The 21,821-nt window shown below is 58.6% G+C and overlaps 1 protein-coding gene across 8 annotated transcripts in view; it reads right to left on the bottom strand.

Annotated features, from left to right (window-relative positions):
- The window catches only part of ITPR1 (inositol 1,4,5-trisphosphate receptor type 1), a 189,111-nt gene that overhangs the window by 153,148 nt on the left and 14,142 nt on the right, over positions 1-21,821 (bottom strand). For all 8 annotated transcript variants that reach the window (XM_080674783.1, XM_080674784.1, XM_080674777.1 and 5 more), the window contains exons 3-4: positions 17,107-17,215; positions 13,327-13,397 (exon numbers count right to left, since the gene is read on the bottom strand). In XM_080674783.1, coding sequence (XP_080530909.1) covers positions 13,327-13,397; positions 17,107-17,198 — 163 coding nt within the window. In that variant the 5' untranslated portion in view covers positions 17,199-17,215. The remainder of the gene's footprint in view (positions 1-13,326; positions 13,398-17,106; positions 17,216-21,821) is intronic.

Genomic DNA, 21,821 nt, shown 5'->3' with positions numbered 1-21,821 from the left:
TTCTCTCTCATCGATGTTTCTAACTCTCTATCCCTCTCCCTTTCCCTCTGTAAAAAAATCAATAAAATATATTTAAAAAAAAAAAAAAAAAAACGATTTAAAAAAAAAAAAAAAGAACAAAATGTCAGAACGAGTCCTTCCTCAAACAGAGATTAAAAGTCGGCAGAGACAGAGAGGGACCCCAGGAGCTATAAATACAACAGCGACACAGTGGGGCCTGGCCCGGGCCTTGATGGGACAGACACGCAATGAAAGTTCGGTTGTGTTTCTTTATCCAATCCACATGCATCACAGACGAAGACGAGCCGGCCCTGCGGTCAGGCAGGAAGCAGAGGCTGGGACGCAGGTCCCCGGGCCCTGGACCCGGGCTGCGTGCTGGCACCTGCCCCCACTTCTTCACTGGGCACCGACTCGGCGGCTCCGTCAGGATGTGGTAAGGAACGCAGCGCGCCGAGAGCCGCAGAGGAGCAGCCCAAGTCCTCACTCTCGGTCATGTCATGGCGCTGTGAGCATCGCCCTCCGCCTCCGCCACCCTCGGCCCACACCGAAGACAGACGCACAGCCTTTCTAAGTCGATGACGTTTAAGCAGGAACCGCAGCAAGTAGAATCCAGTGACCCGGAGAAAGAACCCTCATCCAAACTCAACCAGGTCCTTTTCCTGGAATTTTTAAAGATTAAAGCAACAGAGACCAGCCTCTCGCTACTGATTAAAGCTATAAAAGTGTACGTTTCAGGAGCTATTGGCAGCTGTCAGACAGAAAGTGACAGTTTGCAAAGGAGCAAGTGTGTACTGCCATTTCTGACAGCACAGAATTCCCAGACAAATTAAAATGGTCGTTTTCAACCAAAATAAAAGAAGTGAACACCAACAGACCCTCTAAATTCTATAGGGTATTCATATAGATATATAGATAGATTTCTTAAAAATTGACTTCAGAGAGGGAGAGAGAGAGAGAAACATTAATGATGAGAACCATTCAGCTACCTGCACACCCCCACTGGGGATCGAGCCTGCAACCCCGGCATGTGCCCTTGACCGGAATCGAACCCAGGACCCTCCAGTCCACAGGCTGATGCTCTCTCCACTGAGCCAAACCCCTAGGGCTCTATAGGGTGTTCTTGAAGCAGGAAGATAATTATCCCAGATAAAAGGTCTAGTAAATATTTACTAACTTGTAAGTCAGTAAAAAAGTGACCACATGAAACAAAATCATACCTAATATGCAAGTTTAAATAAAAAATGCAAAAAGCACTAGCATTATGAGCACCAAGAGCATAGACTGGGAAAGGTGAAGGGAATTGAAAGGTTCTAAGGTCCTTGTAGAACAGCAGAACAGGATGGTAGTTATTTATTTATTTATTTTTTTAAATATATTTTATTGATATTTTACAGAGAGGAAGGGAGAGGGATAGAGAGCTAGAAACATCGATGAGAGAGAAACATCGATCAGCTGCCTCCTGCACACCTCCCACTGGGGATGTGCCCGCAACCAAGGTACATGCCCTCAACCGAAATCGAACCTGGGACCCTTCAGTCCGCAGGCCGACGCTCTATCCACTGAGCCAAACCGGTTTCGGCCAGGATGGTAGTTATTTAGACTTAATTCAGTGCGCACCATGAAATGTGGGGTAACAGCTACAATAAATATATAAAGTATAATCCTCAAGCTAATAAAAAAGAAAAAATGGAATATAGAACAACAACACGCCTTCCATGAAACTTAAAGAAGGCCAGAAAGGAAGAAAATCGAGGTAAAAAGAACAACAACTAAGGCTATATATCCGAAACCATCATTCTCATTAATAGCCGACGATGGTTGGAGTCGTTTTTAAAATCTGGTTGTGTGCCGTTTATGAGAGACGCCTCTAAAACTTAAGGACAGATCATTTAAAAAATAAAGTTATATCAAATAAATATTAACTGAAACAATGCTGGGGTGGGTATATTCATAACAGGAAAAAAAAACAGACTTCGAGACATAAAACAGGTTAATACGTTCCCTACATCATCATAAAACGTCCAGTTCACCAGGAGGTTAGAACCGCTCCACACGGTTAGCCTTGACCAGAGTAACTCCCACACAATGAAAACAAACCAACAGGAAGGACCTTGTGAACGACCAGCTAAAACTGCACGTCCACTTTCCTCAGAGGAGTTTTTATACCTGTGAGAGCTGTTTCCATGCAGTAAAACCCACTTTTCCCCTTGGAACACGTTCTACGAGACAGACGGGTATTACATTACATTACCACCCCCACGGCCAGGCCAGGACGGCTCCGTAACTGCCAGAGCTGTCTTCCAACGACTGATGCGTCCATCTGACCAGAACAAAACCTGACCCCCGCCTGCGAGGACACTGCACGCACCAGGCCGGACACCCGCGTCCTCCTCTCAAACCCAGCAGGACAGGTGCGGGAGCTGGCCACGTGGGAGGCCACAAAACGAGACTTTCCGGTTTTAAAGGACTGACACGGACCCTGAGATCTGGCCAGCACAAACCCAGGCATGGAACGCTCTCTAAAAAAGAGAGCCCGCGGAACTCCCCCGTGCCCCGGCCCCCGCACAGCTGAAAACAGAGAACCTCTGGGTGACACGCAGGTTTTAGAAATGATCGTGGGCGTGAGCAAACATTCGGGAGTCAGTAATAAAACCACATAAACGTCACGCTACGTGGGCCGTACTGACAGCGCCCCTCAGGGCAAGCGTGTCAAACACTCGGCCCGCGGGCCGCACGTCTTGTTTACTTGGTCTGTGTTAGCCTTTGCGTCGGGCATGCTCGCCTTGGCGGGAACGGGTAGCGAGAGGCCCATGTGACTGCGGAGAAGGCTCACACCTGATCCCCTGACGTCGGAGCCTCAAGGAAGAGCAGAGCGAATCCCAGGCAGGGGAGGGAGAAAAGGCAGAAATGAAGGAACGTCAACAGCAACCTAGAGAGAATCCATAAAGCCAGCATGTGTTTCTCTGAAGACCAAGGACATGGGAAAAAAACGTGTCAAGGAACTATTTATTCTTCATGTAACGCACACTACTGGTAAGTATTCTTAGGAATAGTATCATGGGAGTCCTGTGGATTCCGTCACAAATTACCAACATCACAACTTAAAGCAACACAACCCTATTCTCTGGATGGCACGAAGCCTCAAACCAAGGCAGGGCCGCATTCCTTCCGGACGCCTGTCCCCGCTCCTGCTCTCCTGGGCTCCCGGCTGCATCCCGGCTCCTGCTCTCCTGGGCTCCCGGCTGCATCCCTCCATCCCCCTGCCTCCTCCTAAGGCTCTGTCTGCTCCTCCCGCCTCCCTCCCGTGAGGACCTGCGATTGCATCGTCGGACGCACCTGCAAATCCCAGACAAGCTGGCCTGCTCCTGGCCCTTCATTCAGTCACACCTGCCACGTGCCTTTTGCCCAATAAGGGAACACGCGCACAGGTTCTGGGAATTACAGTGGGCGTCATGGGGGGGGGGGGGGGGGGGCGAGGAGGGTTTTTATACCCAACGCAGGGACCAGACCAAACCAGACACTTCAGGGACTAACAAGAAAGCCAGAGGGTACTATAGATCAAACCTCAGCTGACCCAAGTGAACGTCTGGGAAAACGCAACTTACAAAACCAACCCGAGAAAAACGGCGTCGGAAAGGTGAATCGGTGGTTAACCTGGCCACAAAGACGGCCCATGACGAGCCGGCTTACTCACTGGGCCACCCAACAGTCAGGAAACATGGTACCAATGGCTGATACACCTACACCCCTCCGAGGGCAGAAAAGCAGGGCTCAAGCGCAGAGCACAGCAAACCCTGACCCCAGAGCAGCCAAGGACACGCAGCAGCAGATGTGCGGAGAGAGGAGGGGACGCAGCTAGACACCGGTCCTGCTGCTGAGGGTGCCCCGGCCTGCTCCCGGCTGAGGCTGCCCCGGCCTGTTCCCAGCTGAGGGTGCCCCGGCCTGCTCCCGGCTGAGGCTGCCCCGGCCTGCTCCCGGCTGAGGCTGCCCCGGCCTGCTCCCGGCTGAGGGTGCCCCGGCCTGCACCCCGGCTGAGGGTGCCCCGGCCTGCTCCCGGCTGAGGGTGCCCCGGCCTGCTCCCGGCTGAGGCTGCCCCGGCCTGCTCCCGGCTGAGGGTGCCCCGGCCTGCACCCCTGCTGAGGCTGCCCCGGCCTGCTCCCGGCTGAGGGTGCCCCGGCCTGCTCCCGGCTGAGGCTGCCCCGGCCTGCTCCCGGCTGAGGCTGCCCCGGCCTGCTCCCGGCTGAGGGTGCCCCGGCCTGCACCCCTGCTGAGGCTGCCCCGGCCTGCTCCCGGCTGAGGGTGCCCCGGCCTGCTCCCGGCTGAGGGTGCCCCGGCCTGCTCCCGGCTGAGGGTGCCCCGGCCTGCTCCCTGCTGAGGTGGCCTGCTCCCGGCTGAGGGTGCCCCGACCTGCTCCCGGCTGAGGGTGCCCCCCAGCGATACCTGCTCATTACCCGCAACCCAATGACCCTCGCGGACGCCAGGGCCTGAACACCCGCGGGTAAAGAAGCCGGCCGTTGGGAAGCGCTTCACCACGCTCTCTAACTGCGTCTTCTCTAAACTGCTATTAAGATGAATTCAAATGATTTGGGCACAGTGACCTGATGGAGGAGGTGGCAACAGCCCTGGCCCGTGTTCCTCAATGGTCACAGCGCTGGCCCGAGCACCCAAGGGTCTCGGGTTTGATTCCCAGTCAAGGGCTATACCTGGATTGCAGGTTCCCTCCCCACCATCCCATCCCTCCCACCCCGGGTGGGGCACGTGCAGGAGGCAACCAGCCGACTATCTCTCTCACATCGATGTGTCTCTCTCCTCTCTCTCCCTCCTTCCCTTCCTTCTCTCTCTCTGAAAAGCAATGGGAAAAAATATCCTCAGGTGAGGATAAGAGAGAGAGAGAGAGAGAGAGAGAGAGAGAGAGAGAGAGAGAAAGAGACAGCGAGCAACAATGACCATCAAAGAAAAACGTGTCTAGGATTCAACCTTCTCCAAGAATAACCCTCCAAGTGGCTCTCACTCATCCCTCCTCTACGACTACAAACCCCTCCTGGCAGCACCGTTCCTCCGTCCAGGTAGGGGACCTTGTAAACGGCCATGCAGCCTGCTCAGCCCAAGCACCTCTGAGACGTCCCCCGAGTCTGCCAGGGACACATTTTCCACTGAGTCGCTCAGATGCCAATGCAGGAACATGCAAAACGGCGGAAAACACGTCAAAGGGAAAGTTATATTCTCCTAAATAGACCCCACATCTCAAATTGTATTAAAGGACTGGTCTGGCCCGCGTGGCCCTGTGGTTGAGCGTTGACCTATGAGCCAAGAGGTCACCGTTCAATTCCTGGTCAGGGCACGTGCCCAGGTTGTGGGCTCGATCCCCACGGGGAGGCATGCAGGAGGCAGCTGATCCATGATTCTCTCTCATCATGGATGTTTCTTTATCTTTCCCCTTCTCCTTTCCTTTCTGAAATCAATAAAAAAAATATTTTTTAAGAAAAAGAATTGTTTTAAGGTAAAAGAAAAAAAAGTTAAAATCCTAAAAATAAAACGGAGAGAGAAAATGCATGGGCTCTGGCTGACCTGGGCGTGCAGACGCCCGGAGCCACGTGCACAGTCAGCCGTCAGCCGCAAACAGCTGCACGCGGCCGCACCTCTGCGCGGGGGCCGACACAGGTAGGCAAGGACGCCAGCGAGGGCTTGAGTGTATGTCCTGGAACTGAGAAAACGGAACCCCCCTCGCACGAGAAACGGCTCCAGCGGGGCACCACCTGGTAACATTTCAGCCATCGCCACAGCCACGGGCCACTGCAGAGGTTCTCAGCGGGTGAGGGACTGAGGGTGGTGCACATTTTACATAATCCACAGGCGGACCATCGCTCGGGTCCAAATCTGAGCTCTGGGACTGAGGGACCGAGGGATGCGGGGTGAGGGGAGGAGCCACAGCTGGGCTCCGGAGTCGGGGATGAGGGACTAGAGAGGGAGGTGCCGGCCCCTTAATCAGACCATCAGCTTTCGAAGGAACAAGAGTCTAGAACAGGGGTCCTCAAACTTTTAAACAGGGGGCCAGTTCACTGTCCCTCAGACCGTTGGAGGGCCAGACTATAGTTTTAAAAAAAAAAAACTATGAACAAATTCCTATGCGCACTTCGGGCCCGGGACGCGTCGGCTGCTAAGCAGGACAGGCAGCGGCACCCGGCGGGCCGGATCAATGTCCTCGGCGGGCCGCATGTGGCCCGCGGGCCGTAGTTTGAGGACGCCTGGAGAACCTTGTTGCCCAGATTCCAGACAAGAAGTAGCCTCCCCTTGTCTCCAAGCCAACCTCCAGGTCACCAACGAGCATCCTCGCCGGAACGTGGCCCTGCACCCTCTCCACGACCCGCCGGTTGGTCTGTGCCCCCAGGGATGGCGGGAAATACCGTCGACTGTTCTGCTTTGCTCTCTCAATCAGCTTCCCATACTCGCTGCTGACGTCTGACAATAAGGCAATGCTGACATTAGCCAAAAAAGAAAGGAAAGTTCTGGCTTACACAGACCCGCACTGGACCGACGGCGAGGGCCCTCCCGGCCCTGACTCGGATCCAGGGCGGCGTTCCCTGGGGCGTCCGGTACCTGCGCATAATATTTAACTGAATGCCCTGTTCCTCCTGGTCCCTGTACCAGAGCACCTAATTTTAGAAAACCCATTAGCTGGTTCCTTCTAACTGTATGTTATTGTAGCGAAGGTCAAATTTTTTCACTGAAACTATGGCAACAAAACCCCAGTATTTTCTGTCGACAAGACTGAAGCCAAGGCCAAGAGCGGGGCGGGGTGGGGGTGGGGGTAGGGGCCCGCACCCCGTGGCTAACTGGATGCGGGCCCTTCACCTGAAAGTCCGAGCTTCCGGGAATGTTCCGGGGGGGAGGGGGGAACCTCAGCCTCGGAAATCTGCCAGCCGGCCTCCCAGCAAGCTTAGGGATCGAGTCTCATCCCTGATCACATTTTTAGATGCGTATAATTTTAGCACAAAGCACCCAGATATTTCAGAAGCACTCAGATTGGAACTCACACGGACCCAGAAAATTTCCAGGTGAAAAAAAGGAACTTCTAAATCTCGCCGAGGGAAGAACTGTCCAACTCGCTCTCCCTCCGTCATTGCAGCGGCTCGAACGGGGGGGTGTTTCTGCGCTGGCCTCAAAGGAAAGCAGCTGGAGTCTCTGATGGGCCGGAGTCTCCTGCCCACACCTGTGGCCACCTGCACGCACCTCCCCAAACCAGTGCCAGTGGCACAGGCACAACCTTCGCTTCTCCGGGAGCCGTGCGGCCTCTGCCCCGGAGAGAGGTGCCTCCCCCTGGCCACGGCCCCTGAGGAAGTAGCCACTGGACGTCCCTTCTCCTGGGAGCTCAACCACCGTCCTCAAGGCACGCAGGGAAGGCAGCCTGATGCCGGCACCCGGCCAGGGCGCACCCTAAAACCTGGTCCCTCCAGATGCCGCAAAGTCTATACCAACGGAAGACAGCGAGACGCGGGCGGCACTGGACGTTACCAGGCAGGCGGTTAGCGTGTGTCTCTAGCGTGTTACAGACATCTGCGCCTGTGTCAGCAGATCCCAGAAGGCCACATCGGGGGTAGGAGAGGAGGAAACTGATGAAGGAACCCAGTAGCTCAATCCCCTCCCACGGGCAGGCTGGAGCAAGTCTGAAAGGGAAGGCTGCTAACGTGAGGTGATCTGGGTTCGAGTCCCGGCTCTGGCGCTTCTGCGTAACCTTGGACCCAACGCCCAACATCGCGTGGCCAGTTTCTCCACCCGTAAAGGAGGGTAAGCCTCCTGCACACTGCAGCTGCCTGGCGGGTGGCGATGGGGGTGAAAAATGAACGTAAAGGAGGCGATACACGTCAAACCGGTTAAATGAACTCACGTATGTAAGCACCAGGCGAGGCAGTCGCAGTTACCTGCATTTATGGAGCACAGATGGGGATTAATTCCACAGGGTGATGGGACAAAAATAATTGTTTTTACATCTGTGGCCCAAACGCAGCAGCCTACAGGACAGTGCGGGGGACGGACACCGGGGTGCGTCCCAGCCCCAATTTCCGCGCGGATTTGCTCTTGGACCCCAGACTACGTCTCATCTCCCCGTCTGTGAAGAAAGGAAGCAGCCTCACACGCTCAAGCGACTCAACCGTCTTCATCAGAGCTGCAGGGGCCGTCAGAGAAGCCTGGCGCTCAGCTCCCAGGAGACGAGTGGCCCCAGGACGCCTGTCCCCCCCCGCCCCCCCGCACCGTCCCCATCAGCCTTGCCCCCGGAAGGAAGCCACAGGGGCAATGCTGAGGCTCAATCAGGGGACAGCACCGATGCATCTGTGATACTAAAAGCAGCCTATGCCTCCAGAGCTGAAATCCGTTCTCTGTTAGCAGACGAGCTGTTACAGGTCAAAGGGCATCAAGCGGGGTCTGGGGTCTCCGCTCCGTGGGTGACTCGCTGTCCAACAAGGAAACTGTCCGGACACCGAAAGGCATTGGCTGCCCCTGCCCGTGCCCAACGCCCAGCATGCCCAGCGCCTGCAGACATGCACCTCAAAGCTCCAGGCGAGCGGGCGGGCAGAGACCCAAGAGGGGCAAGGGGCGTGTGGGATGCCAGCATAGTCAAGCCTCGGGCACCATCCCCATGGCTGTGAGCCGCTGTGAGCATCCATGCCTCCGGGGACGGATGCAAATTACAGAGTGTTCCCTCCCCACAGAGTCTGTCCGTGGGAGACAGATAAGCTGGTAAATCTGAAATGAGGGTTATTTAAAACCTACTAATCTTTTCATTAAATTCGAATTGATTTTTGTGAACACAGTACCAGTTGCAGGAGGCTTCCCCACCAAGCGGCCCCCATACACCTCCAATCCCCTGCTGGACACGCACCCTAAATATGCTGTGTTTCCGCCTTATTTCTCCAGACGGCAGAAGCGCAGCCCCGTCCCCCCTGCTTAAGGCCCATCACGGCTTAGAACCCAAATACACAAAAAACGTGAAGTTAGCCCCCCCACCCCCGTTGCATGTGAGTATTTAAAACTAAATGAGATATGAATTCATTCCTTGCATGGTTTGCCTAAAGAAAAAAAAAATAATAATGTTGCTTAGCAACAATTAAGGCAAAGTGCAGTGAAGCGGGGGCGGGGCGGGGGCGGGGGGTTGAGAGACAGCTGAGCCAGGGAGCCAGTGAGGGCCACCCTAGTCCATGGGACCTTTGCCACCCAGTATCCTGGCTGTGTCCCCATCTGGCCCCGCGCAAGGCCTGGCTGGTGCCACGCATTCGTCTCATCCTGACAGAGGAGGCCTGCAGCCCGAAGACACAGGGCCTGCTCGGGAGGCCGGGGCTTCCGGAGGCCGAGGCCCACGCGCCGGGCTTTCGGTGACACGGTAACCGGCCGTCTCCAGCCCTCCACACAGTTCCGAGCTGCAAGGGGTGTTGGGAAGTCCTTTCACCGGAACGGCACTTATCCGACGGGGATACTGAGGCCTGGAGAGGTGAAAGGGCTCTCCTGTCCCCCCACCCCCCCCTCTCCCCCGGGGCTCAGGGCCGGGGGCGGCAGACGCTGGCTGGACGCCGGCTCTCCTCAGGTTTTCCCGCATCCGCCTCAGCCTGACTCCACGCCGACGGTGACCAGGGAAGGGGGCGACACGGAAGTACTTCTCGCTCGATTAGAAATGGGGCGCTTCTTCTTCGAGTCCCCCCCACAAAGCTGCCGGGAGGTTCAAGGCCGAGCCACCAAGAGCACAGAGGGGACCGAGAGGCCTGTGGAGGGATGCTGGTCACTGCGGGGAGACGCTCACCTGCTCAGTGGGGACACGGTGCCTGCCCTCGCAGCTGGGTGACGTGGGTGAAGAGAGAGAACCCATACACGCTTTGCACAAAGTAAGCGCCTTATTCATGTTGGCTCCTGTTAGTCACCATGTGGGTCTGTTTCCCCATGAAACCCTAAGGCTCCTGAAAGCCAGGGGACCGTGGTTCACGCATCGGGGCGCCCCGCCCCCGCCCATCACCGAGCCCGGCGGCCGGCGGGGCAGAGCAGGGCCTCGAAGCCACCGGAGCTGCACGTGCATTTTCACATCCGCTTAGTGATTGCTGTGTGGGAAACCCACCGGATCGGGGAGACAGAAGAAACGGGGGACACGGGAGAGGCTTATCTAGAACACGCTCCGCCTCTTCCCAGTTCACACAGACCCCGGACCGACATCACAGCACCCCTTCCCCCGCACCGTGTCCCCCATCGCAGACTCTGAGTTTCCCCCCAACAGCTGCTCTGCTGCACGAAGACCCTCCCCCAGGCCGACACCTCTCTGACGCGGTGGCATGGGTAAGGCGGCCCTGGGTCAAGAGTAAGCCTTCGGGGCCAAGGTCAGCCTCTTGAACCAGCGGGAGGTGATCCCATCTGGAAGAGGGGACCACACGTAGGGAGCATGAGCTGCACGAGAGCCCCTCCTTCTTCGCGAGAGCCCCAGTCCTGTCGCTGCGCCACAGCCCTGCGGTCAGGGAGAGCACAGCAGGGGCCAGCTGGCCGGCGCGGCTCAGGGGCTGAGCGTCGACCTAGGAACCAGGAGGTCACGGTTGGATTCCCGGTCAGGGCACATGCCTGGGTTGCAGGTCCAACCCCCAGTGTGGGGCGGGCAGGAGGCAGCCGATCGGTGATTCTTTCTCATCATGGATGCTGCTCTCTCTCTCTCCCTCGCCCTTCCTCTCTGAAGTCAATAAAAAAAGATGTTTTAAAAAGAAAAGTAAAGAGAGCAGCCGGGTCCTGGGACCAGGAAGGGGACTGGCTGTCGGGCTCCCTCTTCCCTTCGCAGAAGATGTCACTGCAGGGGGAGGGGTGGGGGAGGGGACGGGGGGAGGGGGGAAGATCCCACAGAGAAAGGAATTCACTAACCACAGAGTTTCTATTCCTGGTTTCGACCAGATGTCGGCCTTCCCTGCTCTTTCTGGACCTGGGCTAAGCCAACACCAGTCAGGGAGGAAGGAGAGAGACCCTGCCTCACCTTCCGCAGGCCGGGGGGGGCCCCCGAAAGTGCCACCGCAACCCCAGGACCCAGGGACCCGAATCCTTCGGCACCCTCCACGCTTCTCCTCCCCCGGGGACCGAGACACTCCGAACGGAGCTGCGCCGGGTGACGCAGAAGCCTTGGCGGACGAGAAACAGGCGTGCGGCCAATCCCTGCTTCTACACATGCGGAGGGGCAGGCGACATAGCCAAGGGAATTGCAGAAAGAAAAAAAGCAATTCCTTAGAAATGCGCTTTTACCAGAAAAAAGAAACTGCATCTATTGGCTATCCCAGCTACCCTAACCGCTCTCCCAGTCACTGAGCGCGTCTCCTGCACCGAGAACGCTGGCTCGTTACCGGTGTTGTCTGCAATCCTGTCACCTCTACAGGCAAGGAGCTGCTCTCCCCGGCTTACAGGTGAGGAAAGAACCTCAGAGACATTAAGTCATCCATCGAGTCACTGGCCTGTGTAGGGGACCCAGGTGCACACCCCAACCCAGGAAAGCATCTAACGTCAAGAAGAGAAACAGTTCTTTCTCATATCGCTAAAGGAGATATGAACGTACAGTTCTTCTCATATCGCTAAGCAGTCACACGCAGGTCCTTGCCCCTAGGGGTAGCAGGCCCCGTACGAGGTCCTGGAAATGAATGAAGAAGAACAGCAAGGCCGAGGGAGCCCTCAACCAAGGGCCGCTCTCCCATGTTACAGATGAGAAAACCAAGGGTCAGGGAGGTGGAGCAAGAAGTCACGTGCCACACAGCTAAGGCTTACTGGGACATGGACTGGATCCCAGGAAGCCTGGTCCTGGGGCCTCGGTTACCGAGCGAATGGGGGGCCTGCAGAAGTACACACCCCAGGTCAGAGCCACAGGGGGCTTTGCACGAACAGGCCTCTGGCCCCCATTTTCCTAAACACAGGCTGTGCGGGCCCCCAATCCAGCTGAGGAAATAATTTGTCAAGCAAAGGAGGGACGCCGCAGCAAACCCCAAAGACGGCAGGCGGCTCCCCAGCGGCTCAGATAAAGGCGCCGTGGGCCAACTCCATCACGCTCCCGGGGGTGGGACTCAGACCCGGCAGTTCTGCAAGTCGTGGGTGATGCCTCTCCCCCACCGCCAGCTGGGTGACCCCGGACAGGCTGCCTGACTCCGCCTTGGCGGGTTCCTGTGCCCTCACAAGGTAGGCAGCGGCTCCATGCGCTAAAAATGGCACCGAGGCCACCGGTCCTGGCCTGTTAAAGGTAAACCGAGGCACGCTGTGGCTGACAGGACTAGGAGCGGCGGCTCCACGTTCTCACTTCCGCCGCGATCGGGACGGGGCTCTGGACGAAGACACGGAGGAGGGCTGGAGGCAGCGGAGGGTCCTGCCACCCGGCCTGTCACCCATTCTCTGTTGCAACCAGCCCCCAGGGGAAGACGTGCCGACAGCCTCACGCCCATGAACGCAGCCAACACCAGCCGCTCTGCCCCTGAACTGCTTTCCATTGTATCCGAATGTCTTTAGCTTTTGATTCAAAAGCATCGGTTTCTAAGTCACCTACCAAGAACCTCTAACTCACATGCTATGACGTGCAAACGGCAAGGTGTGGGCCCTGCGGGACTAGGCCCCGCGTCAGGCACCAGGCCGGGCCCACACCACGCTGGCTGCCGGAGCCGCGCGGGGAGCCTCGAAAGCGCTCCCTGATCAAAACCTCGCCGCTGGAGCCGAGCCTCCCTGACCACCGGGCAGACAGACGCGATGTTCTCTACCAGCTCCGGTACCGACTCCATTTCAGCCCTCGTGGGACTCACAAAGCCGCCTGCCGAAGACACCCGATGCAGGAGGCCTGACGGAGAGCCGGCGCCCGCGGAGGGCCCGCCTGTCCCTCCAGAATGCCTCGCCCAGGTCGGGGGTCGAAGGGCATCAGAGGCCCCCCTTGCGCCTCCCCCCCACCTCGCCCTCCCAGCAGCAAAGTCTGCCCAAGTCACACGCTTCCTGTGGCCAATACGGGAGCACCCGCCTGGGGCACGGCCGCACGCAGGTGAGGCCTCAACCCGACCCGGCGCCCTCCCACGTGCACGCAGGACAGGTGGAGACCCCATAACGCCACCCCCACCCTGCCCTGAACTTCCTCATCAGGCTCAGGAGGTCAAAAGGCTCTGAATGAAAATCAGACTTTTAAAAATATACGTAAGTAAATAAACCCACAATTGCTTTAAACACACACACACACATACACACACACACACACACACACGCACGCACGCACGCACACGCACACACACGCACACCGCAGCGCGCTTCATACATTTTCCGGGGAGGACGCCGCCCTCTCCAGGGAGGTGGCCGTCTTACCTCTGAACTTCTTGGGCGGATTGTTTAGGTCTCCCGTTTCCGGCTGCACAACACAGCGGTCGTCGACCAGCCTGCAAAAAAAAAAAAAGAAAGAAAAGGTAAATGCTACATCAAGGCAAGTCTGAGAAAACAGAACCCTAAGAAAATAGAACCCTAAGCACGCTGCAAAAATCAAACAGACACGCCCACCCACCAGTGTGGCTCAGGGGTTAAGCGTCCACCCAGGAACCAGGAGGTCAGGGTTCCATTCCTGGTCAGGGCACGTGCCAGGGTTGTGGGCTCGATCCCCAGTAGGGGGCGTGCAGGAGGCAGCCAATCCATGATTCTCTCTCACCATGGATGTTTGTATCTCTCCCTCTCCCTTCCTCTCTGAAATCGATAAAAATATATTTTAAAAAAAACAAAATGGCTAGGGCTATTCCTGGCCGAAAAACAGACGGCCAGGTGCCCTGGGGGCTCGAAGGTCCCCTGCAGGCACGGAAACCTGCCCCAGAAGCCCCAGCTCGTGCCTCTGCCAGGGCCGCCTCGGCCCGTGTTCCGTGGCTCCTTTCTCCAAACCACATCCAGGACGGATCCGAGCCCAGCAGGCAATGCCCAAGCCGGGAGGCACCGCCAGGGCTCGTGCGCTCCCCCAGCGGCGGCTGAGGGCCTACTTCGTGCAGGCCCCTACCCTCAGGGATCTCAGGGTTAGAGCAGGAGCCCCCAAAGCAAACTGACCGGGGGAACATAACCTGCGGGCTGTGTACCCCAGGAACTAGCTGAGGCTGTGGGAGCAGCTGGGCCCAGGAGGTCACACCAACTGAACGGGGAGAGAGAACGCCGGGAGGAGGGGGCGCTGCAGGCGGAGGGAACCGCAATGCATGGAAATAGGAAAGGACTTGGAGGCTTCAGAAGCGGCTAACGGGGAAAGGGGAAAAAATGAGAAATAAATATCAGCTCCCAATGACGTCTGGACCCCGAATTCAATGCCCTGACTGATCAACCTAACGCATGCAATTCCTCCAGAAGCACTAATGAAAGGATCTGTTTGGGCAGGCGAAGAAAGAAGGATGTGTCCACGTCCCTACTGAGGGCAACCAGGCTGCAGTTTTCCGGGGTGTCTCCCATGCATCAGGCTCCCTCTTACCCCAAAGCGAGGTGCCACGAATCCCCGGCCTTTACTCTGACGGCTCCTTCCTCCAAAATCCCCTCCACTCCTAATATCCCACTGTCTCTCCAGGCCCTGCTCAGAGGCCCCTCTTCTCCACAAAGTCCCCGCCCCACCCCTGGCCTTCAGCGGCAGGCGCTCTCTGCCCTCCCATCCCCCTATCCCCGCGGGCCAGGCACAAACCAGGAAGGAGCCCGCCTGGGAGGGAGCGCCTGCTCTCGGCCCAGAAGGTGCCGGGCCGGGCCGAGTCTGGCCGCCTGCCCAGGCCAGGGGCTCAGTGGCAATGAACGGGGACCCCAGTGTCCAGAGAAGCCCAGCAGCCAGCGGTTTGCCTCCTCTGGCTCCAAAGCACAGCTGTCTCTGCAGCCCCGGAGGACAGTGCGGCCCTGGCCTGGGTTTTATGCAGAAATCAAGAGCAGAGACTACACCCCAAGCGCCACCTGAGGCGTGTCGGTGCAGTGGGGCCACCAGATCCCACGTGACACTCCACCGAGCTCTGGAACCAGGAGGAAGGGCCCAGTGGGGGCTGGAGGCCAAGGGATTGTCCACAGCACTCAGCCACCTAGAAGCAGCAGGAGGGGCGACAGCACTTCACAGCTCCCTGTCCCAAGGTCTCAGGAGAGATGCTCTTCGGACCCTGCTTCTCAACTACCCTCATCCAGGTCCCCGCCACCCAGGCCGACTGAAGCTGGGTCCCAGGGGGGACCCCATATTCTAACAGGCTCCGCAGGAGACTCAGAGCCCCCTCCGACGCGTGCGCGCACGTGCCCACACTCGCGCCCTGAAGCTCAACGTGTCGACGGAGCCATTTGGAGGGTGGGGACCACATCACAGGAAGGGAACGGGGCTGGGAAGAAGCCGAGTCCCACCAAGCCGTGGCCACGCCTCATCATCCACACCCCGGGTCCAAACATGGGGAAAGGATTAGGAGGGGAATAAAAAGGTCAAGCGAATTTTCCAGATCCATTTTTATCCCAGTTATCCTCGAATGTTGCGTGCAGGGGACCAGGGAAGAACAGGCGCCTCTGAGCGAAGTGTTAAGAGGACCCCCCCCCCCAGGAGGAGGAGGAGCTTAGCGGCTTAGCATTCATTTGCTGGTGATTTTTGAGGAAAACTCTCATAAAGAATTCGGACCTCCTCGGAATCCTACGCATGGACGCCCTGGAGGCAGAGGCCTCGGGGGAAGGAGGCCCCACGGTTTCAGGGTTTCAGGGCTGCGGGGGGCTCTCCACTGACCGGCAGGGAGCCTGGGGGCTGGAAGGGTGGTGGCACCATTAAAAGAACGTGAGGCCGCGGAGGAACGATGGGATGGAGGATTAACGGGGCATCCAGATCAGAGTTGTGGCAGCGAGCGAGGGCGGTCGGGCAAGCCAGCCCCCCCGCCCACAAAGGGCACCCTTAGGAGCGTGGTCCTGGAGCCTCGCTCTTGGCGCTGTGACCCCCGGGCAGGTGGCCAATCCTCTCTGCTACTCAGAGGTTCGCCTCCTCGGGCAGCGGCAGCAGCGGGGCTCACTGTCGGCGCTGTCTGGGGACCGCAGGGCCCATGTGGGTGCAGCGATGAAGGCACCCTGCTGGGGACGCCCCGGGTTCGCGGAATCAGAGCTGCTGCCGTTCTTGCTGAAAAAACGAGGAGGATGAAAGACCCCCCCACAGGGGAGGGGAGATGGAAGGGATCGGCCAAAAAGGAAAAGGGGACAGAAGGCCTCCTCTTTGCCAAACGCCACGGACGATCTTCTATCCAGGGGCTCCCGAAAATGAACTTCTTATACCGTGGGGCCCAACCGAGCTGTAATTCTGTATCTGCAGCACCTGCTCCTTGAGGCTGAGGGGACCGGAACGTGAGCCGGGGATCCCCCCGCCCCGCCTCCTGAGAGGGCGCACGGTCCCGTCACAGCCCTGGTTAAAGGCAGGCCCGGCTCCCAGGAGGGATGTTCCTGGAGAAGCTGCCGGCCTCCTCCCCCTGAGCTCCTGCCAAACCCAGCAGTGCCGCCACCCCGGCCTCCCTGCTCCCGCTCACCCACAGCACAGCCCACCCCGACTTCGGGAGCTGAGCACCCGCTTCTGCATCCTGTCCCCCCGCCCCCCCCCCCCCGACCCGGGGTGGTGCTGTCCGTCCCCCTCTACACGACGCGGAGGGGACGAGACTCACAGGAGGACATTACGGGGGACACAGTCGGACTGCTCCACACTGGCTGAGAACTGAAGCAAGCACGAAAGGGCAACCATCTGACTTCCAGAACTCGGTGCAGTTTGCAACTTTCAAAAAACGCCAACGGCAAATCGGAGCGGGAGGCTGCGCTCCTCAGAGAGGTGGGCTCCGAGCGCTTCCGGGCTCGGCTTCCCCGACACACGTCCCCGTCCGACGACGGGGCTCTGTGAGGCTCAGAGCGCCCCTCTGGGTCTGGGACCATGAACCTCAGATGCCACCCCACGTCCTCAGCACGCCCCCCGCTACGGGAAGGCGGGGAACGATGACAAAGCCTGAGCTGCCGAGGGATCTGGTGCTCGTGGCTCCTCCCGCCCCTGGAAAAGCCGAGTAGCACGCGGCATCCTCCTCGCAGCGAAACCACAGCTGTAGCCGCTGCCCCGCGGCCTCGGACAGATGCTGCCGCAGGAGAAGGCGGCGCTCTTACCCCAACGTGCTGATAAATCCATTGGTCGATCCCTCTGCGTACAGAGAACATATGTCCCCGATGTGCAGGAAACTCGACATCTTGTCAGACATGTCTTTTCTCGAAAATCCTAGACAAAGCAAAACAGGAAATGTGATTAGAAGGAACAAGAATACTCAGCGGAGGGGGAGAAAGTCCCTGCGAACTGGCTTAGCTTTGCTCCATTTTCCAAGCGTGGCCGGCAGGCCATGACATGAGCCACGTGAGGCCACAGGCAGCCACGTTTCCCCCGGACGTCACTGGCGTTCGGGGTGTTCCGAGCACAATCACGCCTGCCTGTCCCACGGCCACGCCCGGCCCAATCCGGCCCCCCAGGACCCTCGGTGTCAAACAGCGACTGAGGCTGCAGGGACCTCGGCCATGAACTCCACGGCGACCAGGAGCCGGCGCTCCGCCTCGTGCAGCTGACACATTCCGTGGGCCTCGGGGGCGGGGCGCCGGGAGGAAACTCCTGGGACAGAACTTGGGCCTGGCGGTGCCGGGGTCCCGGTCCTCGAGCAGCAAAGTGAGCCCCACAGAGTGACACCTGGTGACAGACTCCACGAGGCCCAGGCGGCCTTCACAGAACCCCAAATCTCCCAGGGCGATGTCGGTGTCTTTCCTTCCCATCCTCCACCAGAAGCGCCCCAGCCCCTCCTCGCACCCCTCCCCAGGCAGGTGAGAGGAATAAGGCTGGGGTCTGTAGGAGCCGGGGTCAGGAGCACACCCGGCGAGTTCAGGCAGTCCTAGAAACGGCTCCTAAGTTCCAGGAAATCTCTGCAGCTCAGAAATCATTGCACACGCACATGCACACGCACACCAACAAAAACACGGGCCTGACTCATGGGAACAGCCATAAAGAGGAGTGGGAGCCAGTTATAAAAAGCTGAGCTGACATTGAAGACACGAGGTCATTTCTGTGGGAAGACGGTGCGCTGCAGGTGACCCATTAGACACGCAGGGAACCGGGACTTCCCCAGACCTCTCCTGCAAACCCAGACCCCTGAGCCTCGCCCCACGTCTGCCCTCCAGTGTCCCCCCTCAGCAGAGCCGAGGACTGTGACGGCCGATGGCCGGGGGGGCCCCTCTCCTGGAACTGCCTTCCAGGGGCCACGTTGCCTTCCCAGAAGAACTGCGCAGCCAGGGCAGCGGGAGACGCGGGAGCACCCTTCTCCCGGGCAGGAGTGCGGGGCCCGGACGCCGCCCCTTGAAGAAGCCGGTCAATGCGTGTGCAAAGTACAAAGAACAAGCCACCTCCCCCAGCACTGCCCAGGCGCTGCAGGAGACAGCACCGCATTGAGCGTGAACCTGTGTGCACAGCACGGCACCCTATCAGACCAAAGAGCCAGCCTCCGGGGGCTGAGGGAGACGCCTAAGGTTCACAGGGACCGGTGGCCAGTCCTCCCCGTCTGCACACCACGTCGGTCCCCAGGCCACCTCGTCCTCACCGGGCATCTTACACCAAAGGCAGAGCCATGTTTCAAACCGCATCCACGAGGCTGCACCAACTAAAGACGTTAGGGCCATGCCCACGTCCCCGTGTGCGGACCTGTGAAAGCCGTATCAGGAGGCAGGGAGCGGGTGTGCCTGGGGCTGGTTGTGGGGAAGTAGCTGTGTGTGGATTCCGGGGCAGAGCAGTCACTCCGCACACTCTGGCCTCTCAGGACCCTGGGGAGTCGCAGGGGGCAGGTGTGCGCTGGGCTGGGAAGGTGGGGGGGGCAGGTGTGCACTGGGGGAGTGCAGGAGGCAGGTGTGTGCTGGGCGAGGGGGAGTGCAGGAGGCAGGTGTGCGCTGGGGGAGTGCAGGAGGCAGGTGTGCGCTGGGCGAGGGGGAGTGCAGGAGGCAGGTGTGCGCTGGGGGGGTGCAGGGGGCAGGTGTGCGCTGGGCGGGGGAGTGCAGGGGGCAGGTGTGCACTGGGCAGGGGCGTGCAGGGGGCAGGTGTGCGCTGGGCGGGGGAGTGCAGGGGGCAGGTGTGCGCTGGGCGGGGGAGTGCAGGGGGCAGGTGTGCACTGGGGGGGTGCAGGGGCAGGTGTGCGCTGGGCGGGGGAGTGCAGGGGGCAGGTGTGCGCTGGGCAGGGGGGTGCAGGGGGCAGGTGTGCACTGGGCAGGGGGGCAGGGGGCAGGTGTGTGCTGGGCCGGGGAGTGCAGGGGGCAGGTGTGCGCTGGGCGGGGGGGGGGGGGGGGGGGCAGTGCAGGGAACAGGTGTGTGTTGGGCGGGGGGAGTGCAGGGGGCAGATGTGCGCTGGGCCGGGGGGAGTGCAGAGGGCAGGTGTGCGCTGGGGGTGTGCAGGGGGCAGGTGTACGCTCGGCCCGGCCTTGTCCAGGTGCCGCCTCTCTCCTTGCAGGCCCGCCCTCCCATGAGCCTTTGTCCCAGTGGGGTCCAGGCCGGACACAGCAGGGGGACCTGCTCCCTGGTCTCCCCTCACCTCCGGTCACCTGACCAAAGGGCACCAGGCCGTCCGCGGGAGAGGTGGCCACCCTCGGTGTCTGGAAGGAGGGTGTGAGCCCATGAGGGGCTGATGCTTACTGCTCGTAGGCCCCCAAATCCACAGGCCCCACAGCCTGGCCAGCTCCACCCCCTCCTCCAGCACCACCGGGGCCCTGCGGAGGGAGCCTCTTGGAAGGGATGGTCATGCAGTACGGAGAGCCCCTTCCACGCCGGGGTGAAGACGGCGAAAGCACAGCTCACAGAACAAGAAGTCTGTTCGCTTCATTCTAAGCAGCTCGAGGTAAGTTTTGGATTTTTTTTTTCTTTTGCTAAAAGCTTCGACTGCGGCAGAAACCTCACTTATAATTTTTCCCATCTATTTCTCCCGCACACACTTAACTAATTGCATTATATTCATTTTTCTAAAAAAAAAAAAAATCTCTACTTTCGCCTACACACAATTCAGAATTTAAAAGTTAGCAGCTCCTGAAAGGAGACTAAATTAGAACCCTTTCATTAACCGAGAAGTCACCTAAGGTACTGCCGTCCTCCAGAGCGGACGCCAGGCAGGAACGCAGGGGCTCGCTGGACGCCGAGCCCGCAGACGGACCTGAGACCCGGGCACACTGGAGCCTTCTCCGTTTCATTACAATGCGGCCGCCTGGCCCCGGTGCTGGAGTCTGACTGTCAGTGATGGGGGCATCACCACTGCCCTTACATTAGACCCTGCCAAGCACTGGTGTCAGCAGCCAAGGACGCAGCCATGCTGCCCCCCACCCCCACCGCACCCCCACCCCCACCGCTGTGCACCATTCGGGCACCGCTTACCAATCTCCCGTGCATTTCTGCACCCAATTACCTTCCCTTGGACCATTTTTTTTTAATTTAATATATTTTTGCTGATTTCAGAGAGGAAGGGGTCCTCTTTGGGGTCCTCGAGAATCGGTGAGCATGTAAAGAGCTCCTGAGACCCAAAAGTTTAAAAATGCTGCTACACATTTTCCTTGGGTTTGCTTTGGCGCGGGCCGTGCGCGTAGGCCTCACGCTGTATAAGCATGAGAAACTGGCTAGAACAGGATTAAAATGCAAAATGTACCACTGACCGGCCAGGGCTTTTGAGACGGCCCCTCGATTTGAACCCCAAATCCTCCTTTTTAGTCAACACGTTTATTGAGCACCTACTATGTGCGACCCCTCCTCCGCTCAGGTTCCTGTTCTCGGGGCACCTGTATTCTGGTGACGGCGCACGGGCAATAAACAGGCATAACAGGAGAGACACATCCGATAGCGAGACATACGACGACGGGAATGAAAACGGGGTGACGTGATTGGTGACACCTTAACCCGGGCGGGTCAGAGAGAACAGGTTGAGACATTCGAGCTGAGACCTGAAAGTCGAGATGGAGGCAGTCATGCAGAACAAGCGACGGAAGAGCCTTCCGGGCGAGCACCGGCTCGTACAGGGGCCCCGGGGCAGGAAGGGGCCGAGAGTCCGGGAAACACTGCCGGCCTGGGCCGGGGCAGGACGGGAGAGGAGGAAGGGGTCAGAGAAGAGAGAAGCTGGGATGAAAGCCTGCCTTTCTCCCCCGTGTGATGGGAAGGTCATAACCTTGACCAAGACACTTCCTCCTTCTGGGCCTCAGTTCCCCCATCTGCAGAATGGGGATCAGGAGGGCTTACCTCATGACACTGTGCTGGGGACTCAATGAGAAAAAGAGGACGAGGGGCTTCCTTAGCACCTAGGAAGCAGGACTGTTTGCTGTCACTCTAACCTGCTGTTTTTTTCTTTAATCCTAACGCAAGTATATTTTTCCCGCTGCTTTTTAGAGCGAGTGGAAGGGAGGGAGAAGGGGAGAGAGAACCATTGATGTGAGAGAGACACATCGATTGGCTACCTCCCACACGCACCCCGACCACGGCCGGGGATGGCACCTGCAACCCAGGTACGTGCCCTTGACCAGGAATTGAATCCTGGACCCTTCCGTCTGCAGGCCAGCGCTCTAACCACTGACCCAAACTGGCCAGGGCTAATCGGCTGTATTTTCTGCTCTCATAAACTACTGCTACTACACTTCTCACTGTCCAGTGAGATCAGCCCTAACCAGCAGGTCCGCGCGATCAGTGAACGTGGCCAAGGTCAGTGCCAACTCCGGCAGCACATTCTCTCCACTGTTCCTAGTAAAACTCCAAGCACCACACGCTGAGGAGGGATGACCGCTCAGCCCACACAGCCCCCTTGGCGGCGACCCTCAGTCACCACTTTTGCCCT

The sequence above is a fragment of the Plecotus auritus genome (genome assembly GCF_963455305.1).
Source record: "Plecotus auritus genome assembly, chromosome: 6".
Lineage (NCBI taxonomy): Eukaryota > Metazoa > Chordata > Mammalia > Chiroptera > Vespertilionidae > Plecotus > Plecotus auritus.
Note: the sequence above shows the minus strand (reverse complement) of the source record. Positions and strands in the feature narration are given on the sequence as shown.